We start from the raw sequence: 24,147 nt of genomic DNA on the forward strand, positions 1-24,147 counted from the left end.
TGTTAGAAAAACTCACTTTCCAACATGCCTTGCAGTTTATGTGCAGATATAGGACATAGGTTTTGTCAATCAGATGCATCCATGAAACACTTCAATTTAAAAGAGAGCATCACGAGGAAAGGGATACCATGCAGAATTGTGTAAATGAGGGTGAGTGTTTGGTCAAGTGAAGAACTTTCAGAGGCAAAAGGAACCAAAGTCCTAGCTCTAGCATATCATCTTCAGTGTCCATACTGAAAACGGTGGTGACTGTCCAATGCTGTTGGATTGCTTCTGAGTAGTCTGGGAATGTAATTTCAGCATTTTTCCTGACTGCACAGTCCCGGGGCTTGCTTCTCTGGCCTTTTGGGAGACTCTCTAAGTCATCTGATATTCTTTAATAAATTCAGTTATTAGTTATTATTATATAGTTATTATTATTATTATTATTATAGTTATTATTCTGAATCCTTGCATGCAATAGCATATAAAATAATAATTATACAACAAAACTGGGATAAACATGAGGCTGTTTCTGGCTGGAGGCAACCAACTCTACAGCTATTAATTTCCCTTGGTCTTGCCTGGCCACTCTGAGATCAGTATCTCAAGAGCATATCTGTCACACACTCATGGATAACGATGTGCAACAATGCACTGGTTGGGAATGTGTGCGCTAGATATCGCCAAATTACTCTCAATTTATACTCGTGTCAGTAGCGCATGAGAGTTCTTGCTGATCCACAACCTCTCCAATATTTTATATCACTGGACTTTAAAAATGGTTCCCATCTTATCGGTATAAATTTACATTCCATTGTTCCTAAATTCTCATTTTTCTGTTACTACTGACAGTCTTCTAATTTGGATTTCCTCATTTGTGGATTACTGGCTTCATATTATGGAGCAGGAAAGTATTTACTTAAATTCTGACAAAACTGAAGCCAAAGGAGTTCAAAGTATTAAGTATCACGGTAATAACCATTAAAAGTCATAGGTACAGGTTTCCAACAGCTTACACAGTGCTGGTCCCTAAAAGGTGAAGACATTATAGGTAGGGTATGAGCCACAAATTCTTATGGCTAATTTGTGTATCTTCCACATAGAACTTACCTGAAAAAAAGATGGTTATTCTGTTTTAGTTTGCAATTCTAATTCTTTAAAACAAATATTTTTTATCATTTTTATTTTACTTAGTCACATGATGTGATTAAAACTAACATCAATAAAACAAAAGATTCTTTCCTCGTTTCCAATCAAGTGGGGAGAAAATAAGATAATGAGTCAAAACAAATGGTTTCTAATCTTATCTTTGGGGTAAACTTCTCTTAGCTTTACCTTCCTCATCAGTAAAATCAATGCCAGTCCACCACACTGCATTTCATGTTTTAAGAATTTACAGCACCTTCTCTGTGAAATACTCTGTTATACAGATGATGACAGAGATAAAAGACATTTCCCAGACCTCAAGGAGGGTTAGTTATATTTCCCCAACTGACTCATTTAGTAGTTACAATAGAGTAAATAAGTCCTATGAGAGGTGAGCAAAAAGAAATGACACGTGCAAAGTCCAAGAGAATCTAGTAAAACTTTATAGAGGTAGAATTCTTAAGTTAGAATAAGTAGGAATTAACTAGGAAAGGTGGGGAAGGAGAACCGAGTGGAACCAGAAAGTAAGATATTGCAGAAACTCAAGTGAGAACTAAATCCTACACAAAGGATAAAATGAGATTCTGTAGTGCTTTGAGAAGAGAAAAATATTCTATTATTGTTATTAATGACAAAAACTGCCAGAACAGCTGCCTACACAGAAGGTAGAAAGAAAGGAATTCAGTTGTTAAAAATGTACCCATATAGCCAAGTAGGTAGATAGGCAAAATCCAGACCCGTACAATCAAATTTAGAGACTATTTCTCATATTTCCTTGTCTGCACTTACTTGAATTCTGAACCGCCTCCTTCCCCTGAAAGTGACAGCAAGTCTCAAAACAAGATAAAAGCCAAATTTATTTTAAACATACATATTAATTTTTTAAAAGTTCTAAAAATAGAGAGGTCAAGGGCAGATGGACACTGTTTAAAGTAATTCCCAATTTAGCTTATCTATACTATCCTGAAATGTTTGTTCTGCCAAGAAAATCCTTCCCCAAGTAACAGATACATGAAATCTACACTTAGTTGGTTTCATATGAATGAGAATAACTTTAGCTTGCAGAAAACAAGATAAATCATAGAAAGTGTATCCCAAAAAACCAGAAAATCTTTTCCAAATACGACAATTTAAAGTAAATTATATTTCTAAATGTTTTTGCCTTTTCACCATATTAGGAGCTACTTCTTAAAGACATACTATCACATCACTACAAAAAAGACTAGAAATGAACAAAAGATAACCTTTAGGTTCAAAGACAGAGTCACCTAAGACAATAAACTGTGGCAAAAAATGCCTGCCTCTTGCTAAACCCACTGAAATATAAAGTATCCACAAAAATACACTCAAGAGGAATAAAAAGCTATATAACTAGGCAACACAGAACAAAAAAAGCAAATAGATAGGAAAAACTCCAGCTAACGACACATTTAACAGTACTCTCATGATATTTTTAAATTAACTGAAACAGAACAGTTTTAAATAACTTAAAAGGAAAAGGTAGAGAGCGCTAGAAAGACTGTCACAAAAGAATGTAACATTAACACTGACAGGAGTCCATACTGATATTAAAAAAAATGACTACATAAACAAATGAAGGAGAAAAGACAAATCTTTAGTGAAGAATTCCAAATAATTTATGCAGATACCTCACCCTCAAGAAGGTGGAGCATAACTCCCCACTCATTACATGTGGGCTACCCAGTCACTTCCTTCCAAGAGAGTACAGCATGGAAAGGTCAGTGAAAAATCATGTTGATACGATATACCCTTGATATAATGGGATGAGAATGGCACTTTACTTCTGTGGTCTTCATTCCATGAACATGTAACCTAACTCTAACCATAAGAAAAACATCAGATAAATCCCCACTAAGGGACCTTCTACAAAATACCTGACGAGTACTCTTCAAAATTGCTACGGTCATTAAAAACAAAGTAAGTCTGGGGCTGACCCAGTGGCGTAGTGGTTAAGTTCACACACTGCACTTCAGCAGGTAGGGGTACACCAGTTCGGATCCTGGGCACAGACCTATGTATCACCTATCAAGCCATGCTGTGGCAGGCATCCCACATATAAAGTAGAGAAAGACGGGCACAGATGTTAGCTCAGGGCCAATCTTCCTCAGCAAAAAGAGGAGGAGTGGCAGTAGATGTTAGCTCGGGGCTAATCTTCCTCAAAAAAAACAAATAAAAAGTCTGAGAAACTGTCCCAGCCAAAAGGATTCTAAGAAGACACAACTACTAAATGTAATGTGGTTTCCTAGATAGGGTCCTGGAACCAAAAACTAAGGAAATCTGAAAAACGATAGACTTTAGATAATAATAATATATCAATATTGGTTCACTAATTGGAATAAATGTACCACACTAATGTTTGATGTTAATAACAGGGTAAACTGGGTGCATAGTATATGAGTATACTATGTTCTCCATTTTTGTGCAAATCTAAAACTTATATAAAATAAAAAGTTTAGGGCCAGCCCCGGTGGCCTAGTGGGTAAGTCTGGTACGCTCCACTTCAGCGGCCCAGATTTGGTTCCTGGGCGCAGACCTACACCACTCGTCTGTCAGTGGCCGTGCTGTGGTGGTAACTCACATACCAAAAAAGAGGAAGACTGGCGGCAGATGTTAGGTCAGGGTGAATCTTGCTCAGCAAAAAAAGAAAAAAAAAAAACAGTTCATTTACAAATTGAGGGGCCAGCCCGGTAGCAAAGTAGCTAAGTTGGCATGCTCCGCTTCAGCAGCCTGGGGTTCACAGGTTCAGATCCCAGGCACAGACCTACACACCACTCATCAAGCCATGCTGAGGTGGCGTCCCATATACAAAAAGAGGAAGTTTGGCACAAATGTTAGCTCAGCAACAATCTTCCTCAAGCTAAAAGAGGAAGATAGGCAACAGATGTGAGCTCAGGGCCAATCTTCCTCACACACACAAAAAATGACATAGAATTAGTTTGGTACCAATGAAGTAGAAATGTTTTTACAAAAATACCTTTAAAGTTCAAAAACATGATATTTTCAGGTTGACAGAAAGAAAATAAACCAATTTACATACAATAAAGGTAGTATAAGAGACAAAAATATAGTACTCTGGAAAACAAAATTAAGAACCCTATTTTATTTTAGCAACAAAACTATCATCAACAACAATAAAAGCATTGTCTCAGGCTTAATTAACATTTCTTCCACAATTTCAAAGCAAGCTCAAAAAGTTTTTCAAGCTGGGCGGCCTGGTGGTGCAGTAGTTAAGTTTCCACGTTCCCCTTCAGCAACCTGGGGTTCGCCAGTTCAGATCCCGGGTGCAGACATGGCACCACTCAACAAGCCATGCTGTGGCAGGCGTCCCACATATAAAGCAGAGGAAGATGGGCACGGATGTTAGCTTAGGGCCAGGCTTCCTCAGCAAAAAGAGGAGGATTGGCAGCAGATGTTAGCTCAGGGCTAATCTTCCTCCAAAAAAAAAAAAAAAGCTTTCAAGCTTTTTTCAGCTCAAAAAGATTTTTAAGTGCTTATTTTCCAAAGAATATCGAAACTCTACAGTTAATAGAAAAGCAAAGAAATATGACTTTGAACTGAAATTTAACAAAGTACTTCAAGTATCCATTTTTAGAGAGGGATCTGGAAGAACACTTTCATTATCTTCAGAGACCTGGGGTTGGCATCACTCAGGTACTACAAATAGTTAGCCAGATTAACTTATTCTTTTGAAATCCTAAGTCTTAAGAAGCAAAGGTTGGGGTGTGGGGGGAACATCTGTCAAAATAAAACAGAGGAAAAAAATCTAAAATAGAACTCTACCTCACATCTTATGAAAAGTAAGTACCAAATGGATTACAGATCTGGTTTAAAGAACTGAAACTATCTAAGAATGCAGCTGGATTAATTTTCACAATGTAAGAATTAAATGAAAACTTGAACATAACACCAAATGCAGTATCTGTATAGCAGGTCAAACTCTGTCTCACACATGTTTTATTTGGCTCACAGTGCTTTTAAAGCTTTGCCCAAAAAACTAGTATTAGCTGCCACCACTTAAAAATTGAGAGACACTACATAAAAATGACTTCAGCTTCTACTGAACAATGGGAATTTCTGAAAATACTGGGCCCACATTCCCATATGACAACAATCCCCTGATGTGACTGCCCCTTTAGAAGAGGCACCTGTGCTCCAGCTCATCAGAGTCCAACCCCACCAGCAAGTTCAGGTTCATTTCACTTTATTTATGTTACCTGCTTAGTTTCCATAAGTATTTGCCTTTGAACTTCATTATACACAGAAAAAATTTACAGATTTGACTAAAATGTCTATAAGAGAAGGAAAAAACTAAAACTTTAGCCAACCAGGAAATGGGCAAACACACCAGAGCAAAAAGACCAGCAGGGAGCAATGAATATATTTAAATCTAGAATTAAGACTAAAACGAATGCAGGGATTAGGCTGAAAGAACACAATATAAATGTTATAATATTTATACATTATCAAAGTACATTACCAACAAAAGATGAAAGTAGGAGAGGGAAAAAAGACAAAGGATAAGTTAACTTACAGGGGGAAAAGAACATTATTTAAATAAAACGGCAGAAGTGAAAGCTGACAATAAACGATAGCAAATGTTATTACCAGCAAGACTACTGTGATATGACTTTGATGGTCCTTATAATCTTTAGTATCCAGTCCTTATCACTTAGATTGAGATTTGCAAACTTTAAGATCACACTGTCACACAAGCCATCTCATATTAAAGCAAAAGTTCTTCAGGTATTACCTTGATTTAGAAACTGACCGATTATTTTATAAATCAACTTTTCGTTTGTTAGTATATAATGCTTAGACTCTCATATAAATTATCTACTATATAATGTAAATCAGCTAAATAGTCCTTTGAAAACAAAACTGACTAACAGTCAAAAACACAATAAACTACTCCAAGAAGCACAGCTAAAATCAAAGATTTAAGAAACTAAAACTTAGGGGGCCAGCCCTGTGGCCGAATGGTTAAGTTCGCGTGCTCTGCTTCAGCAGCCCAGGGTTTCACCAGTTCGAATCCTGGGTGCGGACATGGCACTGCTCATCAGGCCATGCTCACATGGCACCCCACATGCCACAACTAGAAGGACCCACAACTAAAATATACAACTATGTACTGGGGGGCTTTGGGAGAAAAAGGAAAAACAAAATCTTAAAAAAAAAAAAGAAACTAAAACTTGGGGCATGGCTTACAATCTTTCATTTACAGTGCAAACGGGAAAATCAGTAGTTACTACGATGGCAGTAAGTACAGATTTCATTATTTTAAAAAAAGGATTAAGTGATGTAATCAAAGTCAAGATAATCTATTACAACAAAATAGAGATAATAATGAAAATTTTAAAATAAGTCCCAAGAAATATATGAAACATATAAAATATGTTTACAGCCACACGAGAAAGAAAAGTATTCTTCTATTTACACACTCAAATATATTACTAAGTGCTTAAGAATAAGTAGGACCCTCCCCTCAAAAAAAACACAAAAACAAAAGCAACCAAAATTTAAAGATGAGAAAGAGAGGGGAAAATACTGGGATATAGGAAAGAAAAGAGAAAACACCACTTTCTTGATACATTTTTTTAATGCATAAGATATTATGCTTCACAAGTAAATTTCTCTTACGCTAAAAAAGACCTAGACATGTTTTTAAGTTAAAGGGAAGAGTCATGGACAAAGAGAAGACAAAAATGTAAGCTTAGAGAGGCGCTGAAAGAAATGAAATCAAGGATGGGGGAAAGGAGACAAAACAGAAAAAGGGGGAAGGAGAAAAAGGAAGAGGGGGAAGAGATGGGAAGCAGAGAAGAAAGAGAATAAAATTAAAAGTTGGCTTGTATCTTTTTTTTTTAGAGAATATTACCTTCTTGAAGACCAGGATGTATCACCTGCTTGTGCCGCAAGGCCTTCAAATCTTCTATCAATTCCTTTTCCAATTGGGAAATTCTTGCTCTGCAACCTACTCAGAAAACAATGATAAAATAAGCTACTATATCCTACAGAAAAATGAACATTGCATCTTCCACTTCTGGAGCCAAACCCCAAATAGATCTTTTTTTTTTACTATTAGGTAATACCTGGGTCATTTGTGGTTGATGCCTGAAGACTACAGGGTTCTTCTGTTGTCCCATCAACTGCATGAATGTCTAGAGCTTCCTATATTAAAAAAACAAAAAACAAAAAAAACAAAAAACAAACAAAAAGGTCATATGACTTCTAAAAGCTTAGAAGTAAACTAGGAACATTTTTTTCCTTTTGATACTTTAGGGTATTTTCTAAATATTCTAAACATTACTTTAATAATCAGAAAGAAAAAAAGAGAGCAAAAAACCTGAATATAACATATTCAGATAAATGACCTAAAACTATATTTGTACCCATTTGCATACTGATTTCTTAGAGCCTATGTAAAGACAGCTTTCTCAGCAATTAACAAGGGGGGAGGAAAAGACCAGGTAGAGAGAATTCAACCTCTGTGTAGCCAGTTTAGAAACACTAAGCTTCTATAAAAATCTGAAAGAAAAATAATCTGGTTCAAGAGTAAAATAAAGAAACTATCGACATGTAAGATAGCAGAATTAAGAAGCCTACTAATACGTGGTTCTCCAATGGTACTCTTCTATTGCTGATGTAAATCAGGGGATAGGGCGCCCCAAAAGAGTTAGTAAACTTTTCATGTATTCATGCTTTTTTAAAGTCCATAATAATGAAAATTTGAGTAAGACCCAAAGATTTTAAAAATTCAACCTAAACACAATGCAAAAATCATGAACTGAGATCAAAGCAGACATAATTTTTTAAGTCCATTCAAACAAAATATCTTAAGTGATACCTGTTAACTAAACCAAACATTATGGAGACGTTCCCCTCTCCAGGCACGCAAGCTTACATAATGGATGCACTCACAAAAACTAGATTCTAAGTTATCAAAGTATACAACTCAAGAATGACTATTTGCCCTTAGAAAGAACGCTGAAAATGACAATCTTACCTTCGATTCAAAGGAAACAAAGAGAACACCATCCACGTCTTCCAGATCAGGCTTCACATCTGGAAAGGTACTCCCAGGACCCAGGGGAGTGTTCTTCGTAGAAGTTAAAGATTTTCCTGTGTTTTTAGGCGGTCGCCCTGCCTTAGAGAGTTTCAATTTTCGTGGCCTTCCTCTTTTTCCAGGTACATTTAGAGGGGAATTCTGATTAGCATTCACAGCCTTGGAGGCTGTTGAAATCTTAAGCATAGTTGCTCTCTTTCTGCCTAAGTCCTCTTTTCCTAAAAATGAGTCCCCAGTTGAACTCTTTGAACTGTCAAGTATTGTTTCTGTGTTGAAGCTGTCAGATATATCAGGATATTTCCATTGAGGCTCTTTAAGTGAGGGATATTTCTGTACCACTCTGAGATCTGGTGAATGTTTTCTAAGACCGTTTTCTGATTCTTTGCCTAAGCAGAAGCCAGTCTCATTGGAATTTTCAATGTACATAGGCAAATAGTCTAACTCTGTCAACACAGAAGATTTATCCTTTCGAGATGTGGAAAGCATGTTATCAGGGAGCTCAGAAATCTTCACTGTGCTTTTGGTGACAGCACAAGGCTCCAGATAGACTACTGGCATCTTTCCAGCATCTAATTTGAACATTTTGGCTTTAGCAACACCTGATGGGCTGTTTGGTAGCCATTTAGAAGACGGATGGTCAGCTTCTAGGTTATCAACTTTATTGTGCCTCTTTAGCTGTTTTTCCAGTATAGGATCATCATCACTGTTGGAGTATACATCTGTTTCCTCATCTGTCTCTTCCTGTTTCACAGTGACCCCTTCTGGGCACTCACCAAGTCCATATTCATAATCATCTAGTGGTTCCTCTTTAATGACAACATTGAAGTTTCCATTCGGGTCTAATGGTGATGCTACATGAGAGCCGTCTTCAAAATTGTTGGCAACAAGACTGGAGATACAGGGGAGGTAGGGTTAAAAAGGACAGAACTATCCATAAATAAGACTCAAGAGAAAAAAAGATTCCTGGAAACCAAGCGACACATCAGATTTCACAAGCCATTCCTCAAAAAACACTCTGTTTAACATAAGATTCTCAAAAGCAGTTTATCAACATCATAGTTTTACATTTTCTGTCCATTTCTCACAGAAAATATATAAAGAGTAAAGCTTTAACAAGTGCCCCTCTTATCACTAAATCAGAAAGCAAGATATAACACTTGTTTTCCTAATGGTATTTTTCAAATGAACTCAATTTTGAAAGTCACCTGGCACTGACCCAAAATCAAACTATAGAAATCAATCTACACATTGATTACCAAGTGCAATAAAAGCAAACAAAAGTCCACTACAATTACAAATTGCAATAAACATCAGGAAAGGCCTTTTAAACTTCCCGCTAATTTTTCTCTTCTTTTTTAAATTGAGATAAAATTCATATAACATTTTAACCATTTAAAAATGTACAATCCAGTAGTTTTTTAGTTTATTCACGATGGTGTTGCCAGGTGAGTTTTCTATTTTAAAATAGGGAAATTCACTTTCAATATAAAGAATCCACCTTAATTATTCCAAAATCAAAGGGTAGGGTAGTTGAAGGCAAGTACATATGACCTAGGTAGATCTACTGTTCATAATTCATTAAAAAAATAAAATCATCTTTTTAGTTTCTCCCTCCTCCCAACTAACCATTGAAAGTATACAAACTGTACCAACGTATCTTGAGGACATGCTAGAACTAACTAACCCAATTAAAGTCATTGTCTTTGTAAAACTTTCATTTATCTCAAATATGCACAAGCAACCATTCTGTCAATGTACAGTTACTTGTTCCTTGCATGATTTACTTAAGATCTTGACCTTGCTCAAAAATCTTTCAATGGAGGATGTTCGCTTCCAGTTAGAATGTGGGAGATCACAAAACCATCACTTCCATCATAACAATGAGAAAATACCAGATAAATTAAAAACCTTCTTTTTCTTTAAAGCCATGGAAGACCTTCGGACACAAATAAGTCTAAATGAACTGAATTAGAAAAAGGAACCAGTCTTCTCTAGGTGACTGCAGATTGCCAAAATTTTTCAACCCTGAGTAGCATTTACACTGCCTGAAGCACAAGTGAACAGAGAAAAAAGTACCTATAGGCAAAAGCTCTTTGCTGGGACACAAAGAAGTCAGGCAAACTTTTAATGCCTGAGTATGGACAGACTAGAATCAGGAGAACCCCAAACAGAAAATTAGTCCTTGCTCCCACCAACTATCCTCCAGGGGATTTCTGCAGAATAAGCAGCAGTGATGCAGGAAACATGGCATGAAAACAGAGAACTTGGAGTCTCCCAGCGCTTAGATCCCAAGGTCACATCAGACAGAGGAGTCCAACGCCACCCTTAACACATCTGAAACCCAGAAGTGAGCTGAAATTAACTAAAGCAAATCACCTAAAGAATAGAAAAGAAAAAAGAAAAGAGTGTCAGACACCTGTGGAACACCACCAAATGATCTAACATACTAGTAACAGCACTTCCAAAAAGGCAGGAGAAAGAAAGGAGAAACATTTGAAAAGAAAATGAAAAACATTCCAAAAGTGAAAGATTTTAACCTAACTTCCAAGAAGCTCAGCAAACACCAAGGATAACAAATGCAAAGAGAGTCACAGATAAGCACATAAAGATCAGGTTGGTGAAAATTAAAGATCAAAAGAAAAACCTTATAAGCAGCAGAGAAAAAAGACACACTACACTGGAGGACTAACAATGAGAATGCCACACGCTGACTACTCATTTGAAACAATATATGCCAGAAAACAATGGAAAGACACTCATCATGAAGTATTTGAAGAATCAACCTAATGTTCTAAGATCTACCAAAAGAAGTCTTCAAGGCTAAAGACATTTTCAGATAGCTGACAGAATTCAGACAGCACAAGAAATATCACCTCCTAAGATAAGAAAAAAGACAAGGATATTGGCTCTCATCACTTCTACTCAACTGTACTAGAGGATCTACCAGGGTGATTAGGCAAGAAAAAGAAATAAAAGACATCCAGATTGAAAAGGAAGAAGTAAAATTCTCCATTCACAGATGACATTATCTTGTATATAGAAAAATCCTAAAGACTACATTAAAAAACTACTGGAACTAATAAATGAGTTTGGCAAGACTGCAGGATCCAAAATGAATACACACATGCAAAAATTTTATTTCTACACATTAGGAATAAACAAAACAATTTCATTTACAATAGCATCAACAAGAATAAAATACTTAGGAATAAATTGAACCAAAGAGGTGTAAGACTTTTACACAGGAAACTACAAAACATTGTTGAAAGACATTAAATATGACCTAGATAAAACGATAAATATCCCATGTTTATGTACTAGAAGATTTAATATTGGTAAGAGAGCAACACTCTCTGAAAGTGACCTGGAGATCCAACACAATCCCTATCAAGATCCCACCTGCGATTTTTGTGGGAATTGACAAGTTGCTTCTACAATTCATATGGAAATACAAGAGAGCTCAAAATAACCAAAAACATGTCAAAAAATAGGAACAAAATTCTTTGAGGACTCATACTTCTCAATTTCAAAACTTACTATAAAGTTACAGTAATCAAAACAGTGTGATATTGGCATAAGGCTAAACATACAGATTAACTGTACAGAATTCAGAGTCCAGTAATAAACACCCACATTTATACCAAATGATTTCAACTGGCAAGGATGCCAAGACAATTCAGTGGGAAAAGAATGGGCTTATCAACACTCAAAATTTCTTGCATACAAAAATTTGTACACAGATTTCACAGCAACATTATTCATAATAGCCAAAAAGTGGAAACAACCTTAATGTCTACCAACTAATGAATGGATAAATAAAATGTGGTATATCCACACACAGAGTATTATTCAGCAATAAAAGGAATGAAGTACAGATACATGCTATAACATGAATGAACTTTGAAAACACTATGTAAGTAAAAGAAGCCAGGCACAAAAGACTACATATTATATGATTCCATTTACACAAAATGTCCAGAATAGGCAAATCCAGAAACAAAGAAAAAAAAAAAGTTGCATATGGTTGGGGTGGGGTTGATGAGTGACTGAGGGAAAATAGGGAGTGACTAGCAGAGGGCACAAAGTTCCTTTTGGGGGTGATGAAAATGTCCCAAAAATGACTGTAGTCATGACTGGACAAGTCTGTGAATATACTAAAAACCAGTGAACTGTACACTTTAAAAGGGTGAAATTTTTTTTGAGGAAGTTTAGTTAGCCCTGAGCTAACATCTGTGCCCAACTTGCTCTACTTTATATGTGGGACGCCTAGCACAGCACAGCTGGATAGCAGTGTGTAGGCCCACGCCCGGGATCCAAACCGGCAAACCCTAGGCTGCTGAAGCAGAGCACGTGAACTTAACCGCTATACCAGCAGGCCAGCCCCTAAAAGGGTGAATTTTATAGCTGTGAATTACATCTCAATTTTTAAAAAGCTAAAAGAAATATTAAAGGAAGTTCTTAGGAAATGAACCAATATGAAAATGGATCCAGAAACAAAAGAAAAGACCGAGGAAAAATAAATATTTGAGTAACTATTAAAGGCTTTTCCTTATATTTCTTTAAATGACTACTGGCTATCTAAAGCAAATAAAATAATGTTTTAGGAGTTTATATAACATATATATAAAGACATGAACTATAAGGACATGAGCTGTTCATGAACTGTTAGAATAATCCAATTCTACTTGATAAGTTATTTATGCACATTTTAATCTCTATAACCACTGCTATGGATTGAATTGTGTCCCTCCCAATTTCATACATTGAAGCTCTAACACCCCATGTGACTGCAGATGGAGAGGGTCTGGAGGAGGTAATTAAGGTTAAATGAGGTCATAAAGGTGAGGAGTCTCTCCTCCCCCTATATGAGGACACAGCTAGAAGGCAGCTGCCTAGAAGCCAGGATGAAAGCTCTCAGCAGAAACTTAACCCTGCCAAAACCATTAACTTGGAGTTTCCAGCCTCCAGAACTATGAGAAAATAAATTTCTGTTGTTTAAGCCACCCAGTCTACAGTATTTCGTTACATTAGCCTGAGCAAACTAATACAAACACCAAAAAAAAAAAAAAAGCCTACAGAAGTATAGCTGAAAACCAACAGGCAATACAAATACAATTTTTAAAACTCAATTCAAATGAAAACAGGGAAGGATAATCAAAGAACAGATGAGAGAAACAATACAGCAAGAGGAAATGCTTAAAACCCAGCCATACCAGCAATAACACTAAAAAGTAAATGAATAAAACAGCCCAATTAAATGTCAAGAGATTTTAACAGCAGACAACATCCCAACTATAAGCTGCTTAAAAGAACCACAATTTAAACAAAAAGACACAGACTGAAAGGAAAAGGGAAAAAGATACAACCATGCAAACAGAAAATCAAGAAGAAAGAAAACAAAGTAAACTTTAAAACAAGAGTACCATCAGAGATAGAGACATTATAAAAATTTTATGGGCTCAATTCATCAAAAATTTTATGGGCTCAATTCATCAAAAAGACATAACCCCAAATGTACGTGTACGTTATCATATAGTTTCAAAATATCTGAAGCAAAAATTTATAGTGCTAAACAGAGAAACAGACTAATTTACAACTGTACTGGGAGATTTTAACACACCTTTCTCAGTAACTGATAAGACAAACAAACCAAAAAAAAAAAAATTCAGTAAGGAGATACAAGAATTAAACAATACTATCAATCGAACTTACCTGACAAGACTTTATAGAACACTATATCCAACAACTGTACAATACATACATCATTTTTCAAGTATATAAGAAGCATTAATCAAAACAGACCATATGCTAGACAATAAAGCAAAGTTATGATAAATTTCAAAGGTTTTAAGTCACATGTTCTCTAACAACAATAGAATCAAACTACAAATCAATAGCAACTATCAACAGAACATATCAAAATTTGTAGGATGCACCTAAAGCAGTGCTCAAAGGGAATAATATAGCTTTAAATAAAACGTCTAAAAGCAATTATCTTAGTTAGGGGTTGATAAACTTTTAAAGGGCTAGATAGTAAAAATTTTAGGCTTTGAAGTCCACATGGTCTCTATGCAACTACTCGACTACGCTATTATAGCATTAAAAAAAATCCACGGACAACACATAAATATGCATAGCCTGTTCTAACAAATGGACACAAATTTGAACTTTATATAATTTTCATGTGACAAAATATTCTTCTTCTTTTATTTGTTTTCCCCCCCAATCATTTAAAAATATAAAAACCATTCTTAGTTTGTAGGCCAAAAAACATAAACAGTGAGCTAGGTATGGTCCATGGGTCTTAGTCTGCTAACTGCTAGGCAAATTAAACAAAAAGAAAACAGAAAGAAGGAAATAAAGATGAGAGGAAAAAATCAATAGAAAACAACAGAGAAATGGAATCTGTGATTTGAAACCTGCCAACAAAGAAAACTCTGTAGCTTCCCGGATGAAGTCTATCAAACACATAAAGAAAAAATACCAATATTGCACAAACTCAGAAAATACAGGAAAATGCAACACTTTACAACTTGTTTTATGAAGAAAGCATGACCCTGAAACCAATGTACCAGAAATAAAACTACAAACAAATACCCCTCATGAATTCAGGTGCAAAAACCCCCAACAAAATTTTAGCAAAGTGAATTTGGTAATATTAAAAAAGATATTATAACCAGGTAGTATTTATCCCAGGAATGCAAGGATAGTATACTATTTCAAGCCCTCACCCTCGCCCTCCAAAAGAATCAATCAATGTAACTAAGCATATTAACAAAATAAAGGGAGAAAAACATATGACACCTCAATGGATACGGGAAAATCATTTGATAAAATTCAACACTCTTTCTTAACACCACTCAGGAAATTAGGACTAGAAGGAAAGCTTCTCAATGTGATACAGGGCATTACAAAAAACCTACAGCCAACATCATAATATCCAACAAGAAATGTCAAATGATTTTCTCTAAGATCAGGAGACATGAATGACCAGTCTCAAAATTTAGTTAAAACATAGTACTGAAAGTCCAAACAGGGCAATAAGGCAAGAGAGCTTACAGGCGTAAAGATTGAAAAGGAAGAAGTAAAACTAACTTTGTTCAGAGACAACCTAATTGTGTATGTAGAAAATCCAAAGGAATTACAAACTAGTAAGTGAATTCAACAAAGTCATCAGATACAAGATTAATATAAAAAAATCACTTATATTTCTATATACTATCAGAATTTGGAGGCTTACACTACCAAATTCCAAGATTTATTGTAACTACTGTCATCAAGACCGTATGGTATTGGCAAAAGAATAGACAAACAGATGGAAGAGAATTTAGTCCAAAAATAGACCCACCCATATATAGTCAGCTGATTTTCCAAGGCACAAATGCATTTTAATGGGGAAAATAAAGTCTTTCAATAAATGATGCCAGAAGCACCTAGATATCTGCATGGATAAAATATGAGCCTTGACCTCCACCCTCACACCATACACAAAAATTAAGCCAAGGATTACAGACTTAAAAGTAAAAGCTTGTGGCCAGCCCTGTGGCATAGTAGTTAAGTTCACGCAGTCCACTTCGGCGGGCTGGGGTTCACAGGTTTGGATCCCAGGCACAGACCTACACACACCTCATCAAGCCATGCTGTGGCAGTGTCCCACATACGAAACAGTAAGACTGGCACAGATGTCAGCTCAGGGACAATCTTCTTCAAGCAAAAAGAGAAGACTTGGGGCCAGCCCGGTGGCCCAGCAGTTAAGTTCGCACGTTCCGCTTCTCGGCGGCCTGCGGTTCACCAGTTCAGATCCCAGGTGTGGACATGGCACCGCTTGGCACACCATGCTGTGGTAGGCGTCCCACATAGAAAGCAGAGGAAGATGGGCACGGATGTTAGCTCGGGCCAGGATTCCTCAGCAAAAAAGAGGAGGACTGGCAGTAGTTAGCTCAGGGCTAATCTTCCTCAAAAAAAAAAAGAAAAGAAAAAAAAAGAGAAAGACTGGCAACAGATGTCAGCTCAGGGCCAATCTTCTTCACCAAAAAAAGAAAAAGTAAAAGCTAAAACAACTTCCCGTTTTCAAAAATTTCACTTAACTGGTGGAAACAGCTCTTTATCCGTTTTTTTTAAACAGCTTTATTGTATAAGTTACACAACATAAAATCCACCCATTTTAAGTGACGACAATGATTTTCAATAAATTTATTTTGCGATCATCACCACAATCCAGTCTTCCTTTATGTCTTTAAAGGTTAAGCAAAACAACCTTTCTCTTTTCCCTTTCCCTATTATCTGTTTTTATGTATATTCATATATAAATGCCATTCTCTATTAAGTAACTTAGTATATTCACACTTAATGATTCTCTCATTATCTTCACATTTCAAGACCCTAACGTCCAAAGTGTAAGAAAAAAATCTCTACCTTCATTTAGCCATATGACCCAAATTTTGTTTGCCATAGCTGCGAACCTCATAAAGCTAGTTCTTGGCTGCTACTGCAATGACTACTTCCACATCATCCTGAGGAATGAAACTTGCTAAGTTAGAAACGTTCACAGAAAGTCTCTCTCCTTATCTTCCAATAAAACCTCTATGCATAATGCATGAAATTTGTCTTGGCAAGAAGATTTTGCAAACAATCCTAAAGTTTCACACTTCTATGAAGTCTCTATCCAAATAAATTAGATCAAAGATTATCTAAGCAAGAATATGGGCAAAATCAATGTAGTACACATCAATTAATTCAAAGAATTACACTTTTTTTGGCAGTACGTAATCAATGCAACAAATAAATAAGACATATACCAGCCACTCTGAGACACACTTAAAAAGCTTTAAGTGCCATAGATAAACTCGTTCAGTGAACATTTGCTAAGCACCTACAATCTGTCAGACACATTTTGTTGAGCACAGGGATTACCAAAGTAAATAAAGCACAGTCCCTACATTCAAGGAATGTAGACAATACAGACATAGTGCAGACCAGTGCAGGAGACAAGTAGACAATACAGGTATATCTCATTTTATTGCACTTTGCTTTACTGTGCTTCACAAATACTGGTTTTTTTTTTTTTTTCACAAATTCAAAGTTTGTGGCAACCTTGTGTCGAGCAACTCTACTGGCACCATTTTTCTCACAGCATGTCTGTCTCACATTTTGGTGATTCTCGCAATATTTCAAACTTGGTCATTATTATATTTGTTATGATGATCTGTGATCAGTGATCTTTGATGTTACTAGTTAATTATTTTGGGGCGCCATAAACCATGCACATACAAGACGGTGAACTTAACTGATAAATGTGTGTGTTCTGACTGCCATTCCCCTTGTCTCCCTCTCCTCAGGCCTCCCTATTCCCTGAGATACAAGAAGATTAAAATTAGGCCAATTAATGGCCTCTAGTGTTCAAGTGAAACAAAGAGTTGCACATCTCTCACTTTACATCAAAAGCTAGAAATGATTAACCTTAGTGAGGATGGCACGTCGACAGCCAACACAGGCCCAAAGCTAGGCCTCTTGCATCAGGTAATTAGCCAACTTGTGAATGCAAAGAAAAAGTTCTTGAAGGAAATTAAAAGTGCTATTCCAGTGAACATACAGATGATAAGAAAGCAAAATAGCCTTATTGCTGATATGAAGAAAGTTTTAGTGGTGTGGACAGATCAAACTAGCCACAACATTCCCTTAAAACAAAAGCTAATCCAGAGCAAGGCCCTAACTCTCTTCAACTCTATGAAGGCTGAGAGAGGTGAGGAAGCTGCAGAAGAAAAGTGTGAAGCTAGCAGAGGTCGGTTCATGAGGTTCAAGAAAAGAAACTGCCTCTGTAAAAGTGTAAGATGAAGCAGCAAAAGTGCTGATGTAGAAGCTGCAGCACGTTTCCAGAAGATCTACCTAAGAAAATCAATGAAGGTGGCTACATTAAAAAACAAATTTTCAATGTAGACAAAATAGAAGAAGATGCCAGCTAAGACTTTCATAGCTAGAGAGGAGAAGTCAATGCCTGCCTTCAAAGTTCCAAAGGACAGACTGACTCACTTGTTAGGGGCTAATGCAGCTGGAGACTTTAAGTTGAAGCCAATGCTCATTTACAATTTCGAAAATCCTAGGGCCCTTAAGCATTATGCTAAATCTACTCTGCCTGTGGCTCTATAAATGGAACAACAAAGCCTGGATGACAGCACATCTGTTTACAACATGGTTTACTGAATATTTTAAGTCCACTGTTGAGACCTACTGCTCAGGAAAAAAAGGATTCCTTTCAAAATATTACTGCTCATGGACAGCGCATCTGGCTACCCAAGAGCTCTGATGGAGATAGATGGACAATGAGATTAATGTTCTCGTGCCAGCTAAGGCAACATCCATTCGGCAAGCCCATTGATCAAGGAGTAATTTTGACTTCCAAGTCTTATTATTTAAGAAATACACTTTGTAAGGCTACAGCTGCCATAGACAGTGATTCCTCTGATGGATCTGGGCAAAGTCAATTGAAAACATTCTGGAAAAGATTCACCACTCTAGATGCCATTAAGAACATTCATGATTCACGGGAAGAGGTCAAAATATCAACCTTAACAGGAGTTCAGAAGAAACTGATTCCAACCCTCACGGATGACTTTGAGGAGATCAAGACTTCAGTAGAACAAGTAAGTGCAGATGTGGTAAAAACACCAAGAGAACTAGAATTAGAAGGGGAGCCTGAAGATGTGACTGAACTGCTGATGATAAAACTTTAAGAGCTTCATGCTTCTTATGGATGAGCAAAGAAAGTGGTTTCTTGAGATGGAATCTATTCCTGGTGAAGATGCTATGAAGACAGTTGAAATGACAGCAAAAGATTTAGAATATTACATAAACTTGGCTGACAAAGCAGTGACAGGGTTTGAGGCCTGACTCCAATTTTGAAAGAAGTTCTACTATGGGTAAAATGCTATCAAAGAGCATCACATGCCATACAGAAATTCATGAAAGGAAGAGTCAATCAATGCAGCAAACTTCATTGTTGTCTTATTTTAAGAAATTGCTACACTCAACCCAACCTTCAGCAACCATCACCCTGATCAGTCAGCAGCCATCAACATCAAGGCAAGACCCCTACCAGCAAAAAGATTACAACTCAAGACTCAGATGATGGTTAGCATTTTTCAGGAATAAATTTCTCTTAATTATGTACATTGTTTTTTTAGACATAGTGCTTTTGCACACTTGACAGACTACAGTATAGTGTAAACAGAACTTTTATATACACTGGGAAACCAAATAATTTGTGACTCGCTTTATTGCAATATTTGCTTTATTGTGGTGGTCTGGAACCAAACCCGCAAAATCTCCAAGGTATGCCTGTACAGCGTATTTAATTTAATACAGGCTACAACAAAGACATGTACATTAGAAGAACCCATAACATAATGTCTTCCATGAAACTGGTGCTTATTAGACTAACAGGAAAAAAAGAGATCTACTGGGAAAAGGGAATATAGAGTGTGAAAGAAAAAAAAAGCTCTTGGAAATTGCAATCTGACAGATGCAATAAAAATTTCAGTAACTTAGAAGCTAAATCAAGGAAATCTTACATAAAGTAGAGCAAAAAGATAGGAAATAAAAGATTATATATGATAATCAATCCATCCAACTGTCAGGAGTTTCAAAAAAAAAGAAAACAGAAAAATGAAAGTGAAAAAATTATCAGAGAAATAATACTAAAAATGTTCCTAGAACCAAAGAACATGAATTTCTTAATTGAAAAAGCATAACACAGGGGGCCAGCCCAGTGGCACAGTGGTTAAGCTCTCGCACTCTGCTTCAGTGGCCCAGGGTTCCCAGGTTTGGATCCCAGGCACAGACCTACACACCCCTCACCAAGCCATGCTGTGGCAGCATCCCACACACAACAGAGAGGAAGACTGGCACATATTTCAGTTCAGGGACAATCTTCCTCAAGCAAAAAGAGGAAGATCGGGGGCTGGCCCCATGGCCGAGCAGTTAAGTTCGCGCACTCCGCTGCAGGCGGCCCAGTGTTTCGTTGGTTCGAATCCTGGGCGCGGACATGGCACCGCTCATCAAACCACGCTGAGGCAGCATCCCACATGCCACAACTAGAAGGACCCACAACAAAGAAAATACAACTATGTACTGAGGGGCTTTGGGGAGAAAAAGGAAAAGAATAAAATCTTTAAAAAAAAAAAAAAGAGGAAGATCGGCAATGGATGTTAGCTCAGGGCCAATCTTTCTCACAGAAAAAAAAAAGAAAGAAAGAAAGAAAAAACATAACACAATGATGAGAAAAACCATACCAAGGCTCATTTCTGTGAAATTTCATAATATGAGGGATCAACAAAAGATCTCAAGAGCCCTCAAATGACCAGGAACCAAAATGGCATCAAACTTCTCAACAGAAATGGTACAAACTTCCAGTTATAAGATAAAGAGGTACTAGGGATATAACGGAGAACACAATAACTATCGTTAACAACTGCTGTATGGTATAAAGGAAAATTGTTAAGACAGTAAACCCTAAGTTCTCATCACAAGGAGGAAATTTTTTTCTTTTTATTGTATCTATATAAGATGGATGTTAGCTGAACCTACCACAATAAACATTTTACAATATATGTAAATCAAACCATCATGCTGTACACCCTGAACTCATACAGTACTGTATACCAATTATTTCTCAATAAACCTGAAAAAACAAACTTCTCAATGAGGAAGTAGAACACAACGGCACATTTTCAACATAGAACTCTATGCCAAATCAAATAATTTATAAAGTATGAGGGCATAATAAAGCTATTTTTCAACACACAAGAAGAAAATTAGGGGTTAGGAGGGGGTGAAGCAGGGGACTACTATTTTCATGAAAAGCGATTTTATTTAAACATTCTAAAATTCTATGTCCCATACATCCTTTCTTAGGAAACTACTGAAATATGTACTTGACAAAAAAAGAGAAAACAAACCAAGACAGATAGCTTAAGATACAGGAAACAGGAGGACCTACATAAGAGAAAGGTAAATGTACAGACAGCCAGATGACAGCAAAGTGAAATCCCAAGAAGGCAGGTCTTAAGAGACCCACCAGTTTGAGTGGTAAAGGAGGATAAAGAACGACTAAGGGCAGTATCCAGAGGAGACAAAAAAAAAAGTTTACGTTCATTAGATGAATGTATCTGAGGGTGTGAATGAACTAAGAGATTTCAGGCTTAACTGAAGAATTTGAGAAGAATTAGTACCAGTTACATAGAAAACTAAGGAAAAGAAAAAACATGGCAACAATTAACTACTGAAAAAGTTATACAAGAAAATGTAATTATGGTATACTACTTGGCTCAGCAGTATAGCATATATCATAACATTAAAGAACGGACGCTTTTTCTGTGTAACTATACTAACAAGATTCGAGAAGAGTAACAGCTGAAAGACCTGGATAACATAAAACTGATAATTAGCTGGCATTAAGCATATGATTTAGACAGAGACAAATATCACGAGAAATGATTAAAAATGGAAAAACAAATCTCCTCTAACAAGGAAATTAGAAGGTGAAGAGGAGTGAAGCAAGGGAGTACTATTTTTCATCATGTAGTTTTATTTAAACTTTTGAAATTACATATATGTACCATTTGCCTGGTCTTTCTCTAGCGTTCCACGCACAGAGCTTCTAAAACCCTTGGAAATTCATGAGTGATACCAGTGTCTTTGTCATTCATGATGGGGGCTGAGCACTAGAAAGACCAACTCTGTGATCAGAGGATTGGGACTTTACAGCCACCTGACCTCCAGGGAGGGGAAGGAGGAAGCTGGAGACTGAGTTCAATCCCCTGGCCAACGATTTAATCAATCACACCCACTTGACTAAAGCTCTGGACACCAAGAACAGACCCTCACATATATTATCAGCTGAGCAATCCCAACGGGCAATAAGTATATGAAAAGGCGTTCAACTTTAACACAAATTAAAACCACAATGCTCCCAATTTCATCACCTCAATGCAACATAGTACTGGAAGTTCTAGCTAGCGCAATCAGACCAAGAAAAAGAAAGAAATATGCATTCAAATTGGAAAGGAAGAAGTAAATTCAAAGATGATGTGATTTTATACGAAGAAAACTCTAAAGAACACACACGCACACAAAAAAAAACCTGTCAGTTAATAAACAAATTCAGCAAAGCTGTAGGGTACAAAATCAACATACAAGAATCAGCTATAGGGGCCGGCCCTGTGGCCCAGTGGAATCCTTGATAGCCAAAACGATCTTGAAAAATAAGAACAAAGTTGGCAGACTCACCCTCCTTGATTTCAAAATTTACTACAAAGTGACAGTAATCAAAACACTGTGGTACCAGTTTAAGAACACACGTATAGAATACACAATGGAAGAGAACTCAGAAATAAACCTTTACATACATGGTCAACTGATTTTCGACAACAGAGCCAAGACCATTTATTAGGAAAAGAACAGTCTTTTCAACAAATGGTGCTGGGAAAACCAGATATACATATGGAAAAGAATAAAGTTGGGCCCTCACCTTACACTTAAAAAGACTCAAAATGGATCAAAGTCTTAAATTTAAGAGCTAAAACTACATAACTCCCAGTAGAACACACAGGAGGAAATCTTTATAACCTTGGATTTGGTAATGGTTCCTTAAATAAGACACCAAAAGCACAAGCAACAGAAAAAAAAAATATAGAAATCGTACTTCATCAAAATTAAAAACTTGCTTTTTGTGCAACAAAAGGAATTATCATCAGAGTCAACTCCCATAATGGGAAAAAAATATTTTCAGATCATTTATTTAATAGTGGGTTAATACTCAGAATATATAAAGAACTCCCACAACTCAACAACAACAAAACAAACCAATTTCAATATGGGCAAAGAACTTGAATAGACATTTCTCCAAAGGCCAGTCAGCACATGAAAAGATGTTCACCATCACTAATCATTAGGAAAATAGAAATCAAAACCACAATGATACCATTTCATACCTATTAGACGGCTATTATCAAAAAAACAGAATGTGACAAGTGTTGACAAAGATGTGGAGAAACTGGAACTTCTGTGCACTGTTGGTGGGAATGTAAAAGGGTAGAGCTACTATAGAAAACAGTACGGAGGTTCCTCAAAAAATTAAAAATAGAACTACTATATGATCCAGAAATTCCACTTCTAGAAAAAATACTCAAAAGAACTGAAAGCAGAGTCTCCAAGAGATATTTGTACACCCATGTTCACGGCACCGTTATCCACAATAGCCAAAAGGTGGAAGCAACCCAAGGGTCCATCAATAGATGAATGGATAAACAAAATGTGGTATATACATAAAATGGAGTATTATTCAGTCACAAAAAAGAATGAGGTAGTGATAGATGCTACAACTTGGACAAACCCTGAAGACATCATGCTACATGAACTAAAGCCAGACATAAAGGGATATTTTATGATTCCACTTATATGAAATATTTAGAATAGGCAAATTCATACAGACAGACAGAACAGAGGTTACCAGGCGAGATAGGGAGCTATTACTTAATGGGTACAGAGTATCTATTTGGGATGAAGACAAGATCTGGAAAAGGATAGTAGGAATGGTCGCACAACATTTTGAATGTACTTAATGCCACTCAGTTGGACATTTAAAAATGGTTAAAATGGTAAATTTTACGTTATCTATATTTTACCATGACTTTAAAAAATCCCTAATATTCTGCCACTACACATTCACCAGAATGGCTAAAATGAAAAGGAAAAAATATATTAAATTTCAGCAAACATGTTGAGTAACTTCAACTCTTACTCACTGATGGTGAAAGAATATGTTGGTAAAACCACTTTGAAAATCTATGTGAAGATATTTACTAAAGCTGAAGATATGTATTATCCTATGATTAAGCAATTCTACTTCTAGGTATATGCTCAACAGAAATGTACTCATATGT

General features: G+C 36.4%; 1 protein-coding gene across 27 annotated transcripts in view; it reads right to left on the reverse strand.

The window, feature by feature from the left end:
- MGA (MAX dimerization protein MGA) overlaps nucleotides 1-24,147 on the reverse strand; it is a 155,903-nt gene that overhangs the window by 49,718 nt on the left and 82,038 nt on the right. For all 27 annotated transcript variants that reach the window (XR_011499962.1, XR_011499959.1, XR_011499963.1 and 24 more), the window contains 3 exons: nucleotides 8,150-9,098; nucleotides 7,236-7,314; nucleotides 7,022-7,117 (listed from right to left, as the gene is read on the reverse strand). Coding sequence is in view for 24 of the 27 variants with exons in the window: in XM_014857329.3 (XP_014712815.2) it covers nucleotides 7,022-7,117; nucleotides 7,236-7,314; nucleotides 8,150-9,098 (1,124 nt within the window). In the remaining 3 variants the exon portion in view is untranslated. The remainder of the gene's footprint in view (nucleotides 1-7,021; nucleotides 7,118-7,235; nucleotides 7,315-8,149; nucleotides 9,099-24,147) is intronic.

Source organism: Equus asinus, chromosome 2, assembly GCF_041296235.1.
Source record: "Equus asinus isolate D_3611 breed Donkey chromosome 2, EquAss-T2T_v2, whole genome shotgun sequence".
NCBI classification, from domain to species: domain Eukaryota; kingdom Metazoa; phylum Chordata; class Mammalia; order Perissodactyla; family Equidae; genus Equus; species Equus asinus.